This window comes from Canis lupus, chromosome 33, assembly GCF_011100685.1.
Source record: "Canis lupus familiaris isolate Mischka breed German Shepherd chromosome 33, alternate assembly UU_Cfam_GSD_1.0, whole genome shotgun sequence".
Taxonomy (NCBI): Eukaryota; Metazoa; Chordata; class Mammalia; order Carnivora; family Canidae; genus Canis; species Canis lupus.
The window spans coordinates 20,781,316-20,794,364 of record NC_049254.1 but is presented as its reverse complement, the minus strand read 5'-3'; the positions used below and the strand labels follow the sequence as shown (position 1 = coordinate 20,794,364).

Sequence of the window (13,049 nt, the reverse complement as noted above, 5' to 3'; positions counted from 1 at the left end):
TACTACTATCAACATTATGATTAATGCCACAATATCAACATTATGTTGACTATTAGTCAATGTAATTCTTGCTGCTGCTCAGATCAGGTTCCTGAGCACATTTAGAGAATTCAACAGAGTCCCTGGTGATATAAGTAACCCAGAAGAAAGAAAGCAATGATTTCAAAACAATGCCTCATTAATCTCCACTTCGATTTAGCTCTTTCTTTCTCTCTCTTCTTATCTTTTCATTCAACATTTAACTAAGGCTGGTATGAAATTTTAGAAATTATTTATAAATTGCGTTTTCATCTCAAACTCATGAGGTCTTGCCTTCATGCCCATTCTCTCAGTAATTTCTTCTTTTTTAAAAAGAGATTTCATTTATTTATTCAAAAGAGACACACACAGAGAGAGGCAGAGACATAGGCAGAGGGAAAAGCAGGCTCCCCACAGGGAGCCCCATGAGGGACTCAATCCCAGGACCCTGGATCATGTCCTGAGCCAAAGGCAGATGCTCAACCACTGAGCCACTCAAATGTCCCCCTCTCATTAATTTCTAAAGCTCTCTTTGATTACTTAATCTCGAGTCCCATTCACATCCTGATTGTTGATGTGGTGAAGACAGGCAGGCCTCCAAGGAAGGATTTAGGTAAGGGGGAGAAAAAAAGATGGGGAGAGAAAGAAGAACCACAGGAACCGACTATCACATGAGGATGAAGACCTCTTCGCATCATTGTCCTTTAGAAGAAAGTGCTGAAGGAAAAAAATACTTTTGGGGCTAGGAAACAAAGTGAAATGGGGTAGAATGTGGGTGATGGAAAAGCAAACGTGGAAGTCAGAAAAATGCCTATGATTATAATTCTCCATGTGAGAACTGTCCTTGTGATTTATAAGCATTCATCAGTGATCTATTGGCTTCATGTCAGCAGGGGGAGGGGACCACTACATTTCCTTCAGCTAAGATGGATCTCTTTGATAATATGTGCTCCTTCAATTTGCAGCTACCAGAGTGCCCTATTTCACATCTGTATCCACGAAGTACATTTAAAAAATAGACTTCTTTTTACTCTTTATATTTATCTGCCTTTATTTCCATTCCCTTTACCAGGGAAGACAAACTAGAGAGCAGGGCCCTTTTCTAATGGTAGCTCTTATGGTCTCATTACTCATTTATTTACTTACATGCTTACTGTATGTTAACTCTGTTATATCATATACTCTGTATTTATTAATTGCCATGTCTTAGAGGGCATAATTTGATCTAAATTTTATCTAAATGCATGTAATGAGGAGTCGTATTATAACGTAGCTCTGCTCCAATGGTAACATTTACATAATGCTGTGTATGATAAGATTATAAAGTAAGGGGCTGGGTTTTCAAGCGAGACTTATGGAAAATAGTCTCCTGACTTTCCAGCCATGTCTCATACCACAGAATGCTCATCCTAAGTGCATTATAATTTATTGTGAGCACTTTTTATTTCTCCCTACTGCTGGAATGAGATAAAGAGTAAACTCTACATAGTATAGAGCACATTTTTTTTTTCTTTCTAGAACTTAGCATACTTTGGATATTTACTTTGTAATGACTCAGAAGATAACAAAATTTTCTTTAAATAGTTGTGGAATTGTTTTTAATTGCATAGTGAATAAAAATTTCAACTAGAAATCTGAGCCAGGATTCTAAGACTAATTTTATTCTTTCAAAGATACAACTAAAGGCAGCTTGTTTTCCCCCCCTCTAAATGAGAGAGATTTTTCACAGAGAACAGAGACTTATAGCAAGAATCAAAACAAAAGCAAGATTTAAAATTGCTTCTCATTCTCATTCAAGCTAGTGCTGAGGGAAGAGGAGAACCTGTAGTTTATAGGAGAGGAAAGGAGCTATAGATACTTGCTGTTTTGGTGAGAGGATAATTGCCACTCACATATTGAGAAGAAGAAAAGATAAACCTTGTTCTTGTAGCCTGAGGGCCCATAAAGCATAGACTGTGACTCACCCGGTCCAGGAGGAACCCCAATTTTGCCAAGAAGATTTTTAGTAGATCACAAAGTACAGCATGGACCAGTTGTCCTCTGTTCGGGCTGCCCTGAAGAGAGAACCATGCATGTGTGGGCTCTGACTAGAGGGGCCAGAGGGGCATCAGATACAAGAGAATCCAGGCCTGCAGAAGGAGTTGTCCCTGGAAATGCCTTTTTTTTTTTTTTTTTTTTGGAAATGCCTTTTAATAAGTAAAGAATTGGATTAAACAGTTTCTGGTGGTTACTGGGTTTAGCCCAACAATGGGACTTATGCAGAACGAAATGCCCAAGATTCAAATTACAAAAAGCAACAGGGACAAGATTTTATTAGGCTTTTCCACAGCTTACTGGGTATTCTAAATACTTTAGCCCATTTAACAATTGCAATCATATGAGAAGATAGTCGTTATCCATGTTTTGCTAAAGGAAAACACTGAAGCTCTTTGGTAATTATGAACCTTTTAGGGCCAGACACTGCTCTGAATGGGTTTAAAATTCACCCATTTAAATATTACAACTGGCCATTAAGTAGAAACTATTACAGTCTTCATTTTATAGATGAAGAAACTTAGGCATAGAGAAGTTAAGCAAATATCCTGAGAGCACAGAGCAAGCATGTGATGGTGCTAGAATGCAGAGCAGGAAACTGGCTCCTGCTTCTAACTTGAACCCATAAACATGCCCCGCGCTGCCTTTCTCTGCTAAGTAACTTGCCAAAAGCTACTAAACTATGGAACCCATGACTTTTCCACTTCACTTCTGACAAGAAAATGGAGAATCTTAAGTTATGTTGTGACTAAGAAAATAATGATTTGTTTTCTAAACTGATCGAAGACTCTTGGAAAGAACCTAGGAGAGCTGTTTCCAGCCACTTATAAACGTTCCTGGGATTGATCTTAGCTGTGACTGGGGTAGAACTCCATTCTCTCCTGGCCTCAGCCTCAATTTTGATCTCTTTATAGAATTTCTTTTTTTCCCGTTTTCCATTCATTTCTTCTATGTGAATGCAGAGATGACACAATTGATGTGAAAAGCAGAGGAACACACAGACCCTCCGAGAATTGAGAGGTTTTGCGACATACTCAGTACCTAATTTGGTGAATAATTTCTGCTCCTTCTCTACTTCCTTTCCTCGCTTGTACCACCTGCATGAATATATGTTAATGCTTCTTCTGTAAGAAAATGAGCCTGGGGATCCCTGGGTGGCACAGCGGTTTGGCGCCTGCCTTTGGCCCAAGACGCGATCCTGGAGACCCGGGATCGAGTCCCACGTCGGGCTCCCGGTGCATGGAGCCTGCTTCTCCCTCAGCCTATGTCTCTGCCTCTCTCTCTCTCTCTCTGTGTGACTATCATAAATAAATAAAAATTAAAAAAAAGAAAAATAAAATGAGCCTGAAAATATAGCAATACATGTGTCATATACATGCTTATATAAGGATGCATGGACAAGTCCTCCCTACTGATAGTAAGAGATAAAAAGCATTTCTAGGGAAGACTTTTCATTGCTTCAGAAATGACACAAACTGTCCTGGCTTTACCAGTTGCCACTGTAGTTTCTTTTTTGCTCTTATAGGTGATGAATCATCTGAGTAGATAATAAGCCAATCACAGGAAGAGTGCTTTGTCAGCATAGCACATGCAAATACCTAGTGCAAATTGAATATTTAAAGAAATACGTGATTGATCAGAGAATCTAGGTAATAATAGATATTTAGTGGGTGTCATCACATTCTGTGAAGGGATAAACTTTTTGAATGGCCTGGGAAAGTCACTGTTTTTCCTTCATAGCCACCCCTATATATAACGATGTTCTTATCTATCATACTCAACCAAGAGAGAGTATGAAGATGAGCATGTTGTTTTACATCTTATACAGTGTTTCCGTGTACATCATCTCATTTTATTTATGGAACTACCCTATAAGTAATTCTAAGAGGTTGGATAAAGTATCATCAACTTCATTTTAGTTATGAAAAACTAAGATATGGAGAGGCTAAGTGACCTACCTGTGTTCTGAAGGCCAGAACTAAAATTGGTTTTCTTGTATGAACTAAATAGTATTTATTTTACCCTAACATTCCATCAGAAGTGTACAAATTCTTAAATTGTTGTGACAATTTAAATAGATCCACATGAATCTGGTTCCTGTGGTTCCTGTGGTTTGCTACCTCTCCATTTTCACCCTCTCCGGAACATCTGTCACTCCTTCTGTATGTATACTTATATGCATTTGTGCATGCAGTCACTTGTACATGAATGTGTACAAAGCAGCTGGGCTGCGGGACGATAATCATAGCATGTAGATACTGTATTGGTGTTAATTGAACTAAAATTCAGTAGGAATCTAGAAAAATAAATTATCATCAAACTAAGATCAGTTTAAGAGGTTCAAGAGGATCAAGATTAAGAGAGCATACATGCATAAGAACAACAGAATGAGGTCATGAGAGTAGGCAGGGTTCAAAGCCATAAATCAAGTCTAGAAGGTGGTAAAAATGGGAGCAAGACAGCTAGAGAGCTGAAGCTTCTTGCTGCAGACAAGGCTAGCAGGAACACCTAAGGGTCACTAGTGAGGCCTCACAGTTCTCTTTTTTTCTGAGTTTAATCTTATAACATGATAATAAAACAAGAGATGTCACAAAATGATTAATAATTTAAAAATATTTAAATTTGGTTTTTCACTAATTGGGCATTTATTGCTTTTAATGTGTTTTCATAGTTCTGTTGGAATTCATCATACTTAAAATAATATGATAAAATCAGACTAAGGACCTCTGACTTAAGAGAGCCTGCTTAGTCCCATCGTCTGCTTTTCCTGATTTTACACACTAATGCTGGGAATGTACAGCCTTCTCTCTCAGACAGAGACTCTTTCCTTTTTTTTTTTTTTTTTTTAAAGATTTTATTTATTCATGAGAGACACAGGCAGAGGGAGAAGCAGGCTCCATGCAGGGAGCCCGATGTGGGACTTGATCCCCGGTCTCCAGGATCATGCTCTGGGCTGAAGGCAGGTGCTCAACCGCTGAGCCATCCAGGCATCCCGAGTCTTTTTCCCCTCTACATTCTATGATTGTTTTGATGATTCATAAGGATTTTGTTTGTAGGGTTAAAGTTATAATGCAAACAACATCAAGATAAAGGGGAAACACATTCTTGAAAACTTCCCTTCAATCCACATCTTGAATCATTCATTACACACCTTACAAAAGAGGGAAAGTCACAAATGTGAAAAATAATAAAAGTTTAAAAGCTTTCCAAAGAATAAAGATTAACAATTTCCCTAAAACTCAAATTGCCCCAAAAGAGTTGATTCTTTCTTATCTGTTCTAGATGTTATGGACCCATCTTATACAGAGAAAGAAAGTAAAAGACCAAAGTTTTTTTTAAAAGATTTTATTTACTGATTCATGAGAGATACAAAGAGAAAGAGAGAGAGAGAGAGAGAGAGGCAGAGACACAGGCAGAGGGAGAAGCAGGCTACATGCTGCAAGCCTGATGTGGGACTTGATCCTGGGACTCCAGGATGACTCCCTGAGCCAAAGGCAGACACTCAACTGCTGAGCCACCCAGGCGTCCCGAAAAAAACTTAAATAATTTAAATAATTAAATAATTTCTCCAGCATTAAATTAGGAAGCAGTGAATTTATAGATTTCCTATTCACCATCAGTAGTGCACAGATCTTCCTTGACTCACGATTATTGGGTTACATCCCAATAAACCCATCCTAAGTTGGAAACATAAATCAAAAATGCCTAACATAAAAAAAAAAAAAAATGCCTAACATACTGAACATCATAACTTAGCCTAGCCTACCTTCAATGTGCTCAGAACACTTACAGTAGCCTACAGTTGGGCAAAATCATCTAACACAAAACCTATTTTATAATAAAGTAGTGAATGTCTCATGTAATTTATTGACCACTGAAAGTGAAAAAAAGGAATGGTTGTAGGTATATCAGTCATTCACCCTCGTGATGGCAAGGCTGACTAGGAGCTGTGGTTCGTTGCTGCTGCCCCGCATCACAAAAGAGTATCTTACCATGTATTAGTAGCTTGAGGAAAGATCGATACTCAAAATTCACGATGCGATTTCTACTAAAATTGCTTTCACCGTCTTGTAAGGTTGAGAAATTATCAGTCGAATCATTGTAAGCTGGGGACTGTCTGTACAAGACTATATTGATGTATAATTATGATGCTAAAATAAAACAGCAAAGGAGTAATGTTTCATTTACTACTAACCATAACTAAAGTATGACTAGACTTCATTGTAGTGATTCTATCATGAACATGACTTATAATTCAGGGACTTCGCTGGAGGCGATTAAGTGTCTGCAAATTAAGAAGCATATGCTTATTAAAAAACACCATTGTTGATGTTTGCCCTATGCTTCCAGATATTTAAAGCAAGAGACCAAAGTCTGACTCAGAGTTTTTCAGCTCAGCCCTGTCAACGTTTGTGAGGTCTTTATTATGGAGGTTGTCTTTTATGTTGTAGGATGTTTAGCAGCATCCTTGGCCTCTACCCACTAGATGCCAGTAGCAACCTCCCCACTTCAGGTTGTGACAACCAAAAAAATATCTCCAGATATTCCCAAATATCATCTGCAAGTACGAATTGCCCCCACTTGAGAACCAGTGGTCTCACATTCTTAATTTTAAAAACAAATCTCTTACTTATGCATTCCACTGCCCTGGTCCTTACATGTGAGAAGTATGAGGATAGATAATTGATGAGAGATTGAGTAAAATGCACTTACTTGTGATAAATGAATAAATACCAGATTATATTCCTGAGAAAGAAAGGAAAGTTTGGATAAATTTTTTTAAAAGATTTTATTTATTTGTTCATGAGAATACAGAGAGAGAGAGAGAGAGAGAGAGAGAGAAGCAGAGACACAGCCAGAGGGAGAAGCAGGCTCTATGCAGGGACCCGATGTGGGCCTCGATCCCGGGTCTCCAGAATCACGCCCTGGGCTGAAGGCAGGCGCTAAACTGCCGAGCCAACCAGGGATCCCCAAGTTTGGATAAATTCTAATGCCAAATTGAAACATTTTTAGCAGCAAGTAATGTTTGTTAAATATGAAGAGATATGTCTAGTAGCAATTGAATAGGTTTAATATCTGATAGATCTGTATCACTTATATCTTGGATGTACTGTCAGCAAATATGCTATTAAGCAATTTATTGCTACAGACCAAATTTAGCATGTCTGTTCTGCCTCCAATTATACTCATCATTTTAGAAGCAGACTTAGGCAGTATGAGTAGAATTGTCGATGTACCTGTTTGTATAAATGTGCATAATATGCTTGGTGTAAAGTGTTTGCAGAGATCCAATGCTTGAGATTTTTATGGGTGCATTGATTTTTTGTGACAGTTTTATGGCTGCAGATATACTGAACAGGGAAGATAAAAATTTGTTTGCTTGCCTTTCCTGTAATTTTTTTAAAGCTGATTTAAAAAAAAAAATCATAGGCCCACAGTTAAGGTAAGTAACCCACCTGATATTTGTGGGTTCATGGCTAAAGTGGGCAACCCACTAAACATTTATCTATTGCTTTATGTTTCTCTCACTTTTTCACATGTGACATAGATTATGTAATTCTCAGGGATGAAGTTTCTTTATAATGAAAGCACTGAGCACATATTTTTCTCTCCTTTACTTTCATGCTACTACCACACTCAATAATTCTCTTTTAAAATTCCACCTTGTATCTAATACTTTTAATTATTTCTTAAGAAATGTTAAGATAGTTACCCATCTATTCTGCACCTCTTAGATAATTAACTAATATTTGATTTTTGACCTAATGTCAATGTGTTAAATTCAGTTTACTTATTCCACGTTTCAGTGAGTGCCTACTGTGTGCATGGTGGGTATACTGCTAGGACCTGTGAGGGCTCCACAGGCAAGTTTCAGGAGGGTCACTGTCATTAATAAGCTCAAAGGAAAGATAAATGCAGATAACTTTAATGCAGTGTGGTGTATAACGAGGTCATAAGAAAGATCCATGAAAAAGGACGGAATACTAATAACTGAGGATTTCCTAGAGAAGTTGGTACTCTGTATTATAACCTCATGTTCTCAGCTACCTGCCAAAAAATCCCAGCTGAAGAGGAGGGATTCTCTCTCCCTCTCTTCTTGACACCAACACCCACTCTCTTTAAGGAGCAGTCCTTTCTAAATCCAGGAATGGTTTGCAACATCATGAACTCCTAGAGGAAACATTCTGTTACATCTAAACAATACGTAACACTTACAGATTTTTAAAATACATCTCACTAACCACCTCTTACTGGTCAGAATGACTAAAATTAACAACTCAGGAAACAGCAGATGTTGGCAAGGATGGGAAGAAAGGACTAACCCTCTTACACTGTTGGTGCAAATGCAAACTGGTGCAGTCACTCTGGAAAACAGTATGGGACCTACTCAGAAAGTTAAAAATAAAACTACCCTATGACCCACCAATTGTACTACTAGGTATTTATTCAACAGATACAGACATAGGATTCAAAGGAGCACGTGCACCCCAACGTTTATAGCAGCAGTATCCACAATAGCAAAACTATGGGAAGAGCCCAGATATCCATCGACAAATGACAGATGAATGGATGAAGAAGATGTGTGTATGTGAGTGTGTATATAATGTGTGCGTGTGTATATAATTTGTGTGTGTGTGTATATATATATACATTATATATATATATATATATATATAATGGAATATTACTCAGCCATCAAAAAATGAAATCTTGCCATTTGCAACAATGTGGATAGAACTAGAGGGTATTATGCTAAGTGAAATAAGTCAGTCAGAGAAAGACAAATACCGTATTATTTCACTCATATGTGGAATTTAAGAAACAAAACAGATGAACGTAGGGGAAGGGAAAGAAAATAAGATAAAAACAGAGAAAGAGGCAAACCATGAGACTCTTAACTATAGGAAACAAACTGAGGTTTGCTGGAGGGCAGGTTGGTGGGGGGTTGGGGTAATTGGGTGATGGGCATAAAGGAGGGTACTTGATATAGTGAGCACTGAGTATTATAGGCAACTGATGAATCACTAAATTCTACCCGTGAAACTAATTATACTACACTAACTAAATTGAATTCAAATAAAAAATTAAAATAAAATATTTTATTAATAAAATACATCTCTTCATACTTCTCCAGCTTTAGCCACATCTGATATTGAAGATAAAGTCATTAGATATCCAGTTCTGAACTAGATTGTCTGGTATTGAAGTAGCATTCTGGGTAGGGGATAATTCATTATTATATTATGATGGCATGGCATGAGAAGTCTCATTTACTCTACAGGAATACCTAATGCACAATTAAGCTAACTTAACTCATAGATGGAAGCTCATGATGCTTGCTGGTCAGTCAGTGCATGTTGGGAAACAGGATCAGCATTAAATTGACATTTCCTCATTTTTTAATAACTAGGTGTTCTGTAACTGGTTATTTTCATTGAACCACCAAAAGTTCTACAAATTGAGATTATTTTGACTCTTACCATCTTTTTTTTATGTGTATTTCTTATGGTTTGAAATAGTTGCCACCTTAAATCAAGATATCAAAATTTTAAAAACGAAATTAGTTCTAAAATTGTAATATTTTTGCCATTTTTCAGTATAAAAGTTTTAGTCATGTAGAAAGATGATTTTCTAGTTTATAGAGTCAATATATTTACTTTGGAACGACTGGCTACATATAAAGAACCCTTAAATATCTAGAGGAATTGTTTTCCTTTTAAAAATACTACATCATTGGGGCACCTGGCTCGCTCAGTCAGAGGGGCATGTGACTCTTGATCTCAGGGTTGTGAGTTCAAGCTCCGTGTCGGGTGTAGAGGTTACTGAAAGTAAAAATTAAAAAACATACAGAAATACTGCACTGTGCTCTGTTTGGCTTCCTGGCTAACTATACTAAGTTAATAAAAAGTGTGAGTGTATATGTGTATGTATTCTATGCCTTTCATCTATTTGTAAGTAAAAGATAAACTTTAAAAATAAATATAAGTGAAACACAATGTAAGAATAAGATGTTATATAGATTGTCATAGCAAAATTTCCACATAATGTATTGTTTCAGTTAATACATTTTTATGGGTCTGGCAGTTTTGCTGAAATAGTCCATTACTTCTTTAGGTAAGATAAATCTGAACACTCTCAGAGAATAATTTGGAATAATGATCTGTGTGATAATTTTAACTTGTGTATGGACAAAAATTGCTAAAATGTTGAAAGGACCCTAAACACCTGATTTAGAAACTGTACCTTGTGCTGATAAGGAAATTTGTCTGATTCATTTGTTGATGTTATAGGGTTTAGGATGGGAGAGTGGAAAATAGGTAACTATATGTCTTCTACTCTGTGTGTGTGACACTATCAATTTAACAACAGGTATTTACCAAGTACCTAATATATAAGATTAATTTTTGGAGGTACCTAAATGAACAGGGCAAAATATATCTGTCTTTAATTGATTTGTAGGCCATATTTATGTGAAATGTTACATGGTATTTTTTTCCCAAAATGAACATATTAGGAACATATTTTGGGCTAGACATTATTCAGATTAATCTCTATGATGTAGCAATATCTGTTTGCTGCTGTGTTGAGCTGCATGGATGAGAAAAGTGCAAGGAGGTACATGATACAAGATTTAAAATGCATTTACAGAGGCAAATTGCCATTCTTCTCTATAGAAGAGAAAAACACGGTAAATCTACGTCAGTCGTTTCATTTATGTTCTAGAAAGCAGAAAACAGCCTATTAATTCACAAATGATTCTCAGTTGACAAGTGTCACAAATACCATGAAGGACAGAGAAACAATGCCAAATAATAATAAAACAGGAAGAGTCCAATCATGTCTGGAAAGAAACAGCAAGAATCCATGAAGTTAGCTTTGTACTCTCTCATGGAGAAGTTCTAAATTATCAAACACATACAACTAATCCCAACAATATCTCTATGGAAGAGAGATACATATTGGGTAATAGAGACATTAAATGTTGACTTCATCTACTTATATTCTTGAAAATAAATAGGTAGAGAAGAAAAGAGAGACCTGCGTATTATAGAACTCAAGTAAATAAATAAAATTCTCATGTTAAATAAGATATTCAATTCACTTAAAAATAATAGAAGGTCTTTTGAACCATAGGTGAGGTATTCTAAAAGAATTCAGCTTTTCTCTTTTTCCAGAATGAGGTGGCCTCTGTATGCCTCCTATAGACAGCCTGTAGATGATGCATCAATTTCCTGTCTATGTGTAGATCCAGAATCTTTATGACTGACTCTTTTGACCTAAAAGGAAACCTGGATTTGACTTAGTTTGGAAAACACAGAACATGGTATTTTAATTGTTCTGCTGTCATGCTCCTGGCTTCTTCTCTCCATCCCTCATGCCCCAGAGTGCTGAGCAGATGGCTCTACAGTTGTGAACAGGGTCTGGGACAATCTCCCTGTGGGGCAGACATAAATCTTGCCAAAGGGATGCAGAGAGAAGTTTGTTTGTTTGTTTTTGCTCAATTTTTCCATTTCCAGATTCTTACAGGAATTGAAGGAGAAAACAACATTAGCTACAAAGTATTTGCTCCTTCTACATTAATCTGCATTCTTTGCCTCTTTCTTACAAGTTTCAGAAAGAGATCCTTTTAGGTCTTTTAAAAATATATTTATTTATTTATTTATTCTTGAGAGACAGAGAGAGAAAGAGGGAGAGGCAGACACATAGGCAGAGGGAGAAGCAGGCTCCATGCAGGAAGCTGGATGTGGGACTCGATCCTGGGTCTCCAGGATCATGCCCTGGGCTGAAGGCAGCGCTAAACCGCTGAGCCACCTGGGCTGCCCCCTTTTAGGTTTTTTAAAATAAGTCACCATTCAAATAAAGATTTCCCCTTCATCTTTCTTGGAAAATGAACTACAAAATTGGTTATTTCATCTCCCATTAAATATTGAATCTGTTCTGATGCGCCAGAAATGCTGGTTGTAAGCCATTTTGCCAGCACACAACCTGCTGCCCTTAGCAGCTGGAAGCAGACTTAGGCAAGATGATATTAGGTTTGATTTCCTTGACACCATACTTATCTACTTACCTTTGGATTGACTTAGACACTTCTTGCTCCTGGGAGAGGGCATTCTAAACTTATAAGAATCTGAAGCAAATTCTGAAATCTTGTCCAGTTCCTACAGCAATGGGGCATAAATTGTATCTATCATCACACAGGACTTTAGGAAGTACTTATGAAAGAATTAAGACAATTCAAAACTCAGTAAATGTGCCACATTATCACTTGTCAAATTCTCAGTTACTGAAACAGATGGAGTTCTGTGTGAATGACCTTTTCCTAGACAAGAAGAAGATAATCCAGTGGGAAGTCAATATCTATTTAATTTTATTTGCCCGCATTTTTCATATTCATTGTTTATTGCCAAATTGGGTCCAATATAATGACATCCATCCATTGGATGGTAATTAGATCTTAGGAGAAATAGTGGCAATAGCTAAGACTCTAAGAAATGGCATGGCAATTATTCATCCTGCATATAATTATTGTTCTTGATTGGTCTTGTTGAGGACAATCATGTGGAAAATGAATGCAGATGCAGGCATGGCTAAGGTGCTAATGTTGTTATTCTGCTCTACCAGGTGTGTTGTAGAAGACAAGAACTCGAAGGTGGCCTGGTTGAACCGTTCTGGCATCATTTTTGCTGGACATGACAAGTGGTCTCTGGACCCTCGGGTTGAGCTGGAGAAACGCCATTCTCTGGAATACAGCCTCCGAATCCAGAAGGTGGATGTCTATGATGAGGGTTCCTATACTTGCTCGGTTCAGACACAGCATGAGCCCAAGACCTCCCAAGTTTACTTGATCGTGCAAGGTAAGAAAAGATGGGATAAGTGGATGTTAAGGGAGAGGTGAGAAGCAGAAAATAAACATGATGTACAAAATATTTGCAAAATCCTTTGTGGAAAAAAAAAAACAACTTTCAAATGCCTTATTGCATTTTAAGTGTTATTTT

General features: G+C 37.2%; 1 protein-coding gene across 5 annotated transcripts in view; it reads left to right on the top strand.

Moving 5' to 3' along the window:
• The window catches only part of LSAMP (limbic system associated membrane protein), a 646,473-nt gene that overhangs the window by 330,663 nt on the left and 302,761 nt on the right, over positions 1–13,049 (top strand). For all 5 annotated transcript variants that reach the window (XM_038582908.1, XM_038582905.1, XM_038582904.1 and 2 more), the window contains exon 2: positions 12,676–12,908. In XM_038582908.1, the coding sequence (XP_038438836.1) occupies positions 12,676–12,908 (233 nt within the window). The remainder of the gene's footprint in view (positions 1–12,675; positions 12,909–13,049) is intronic.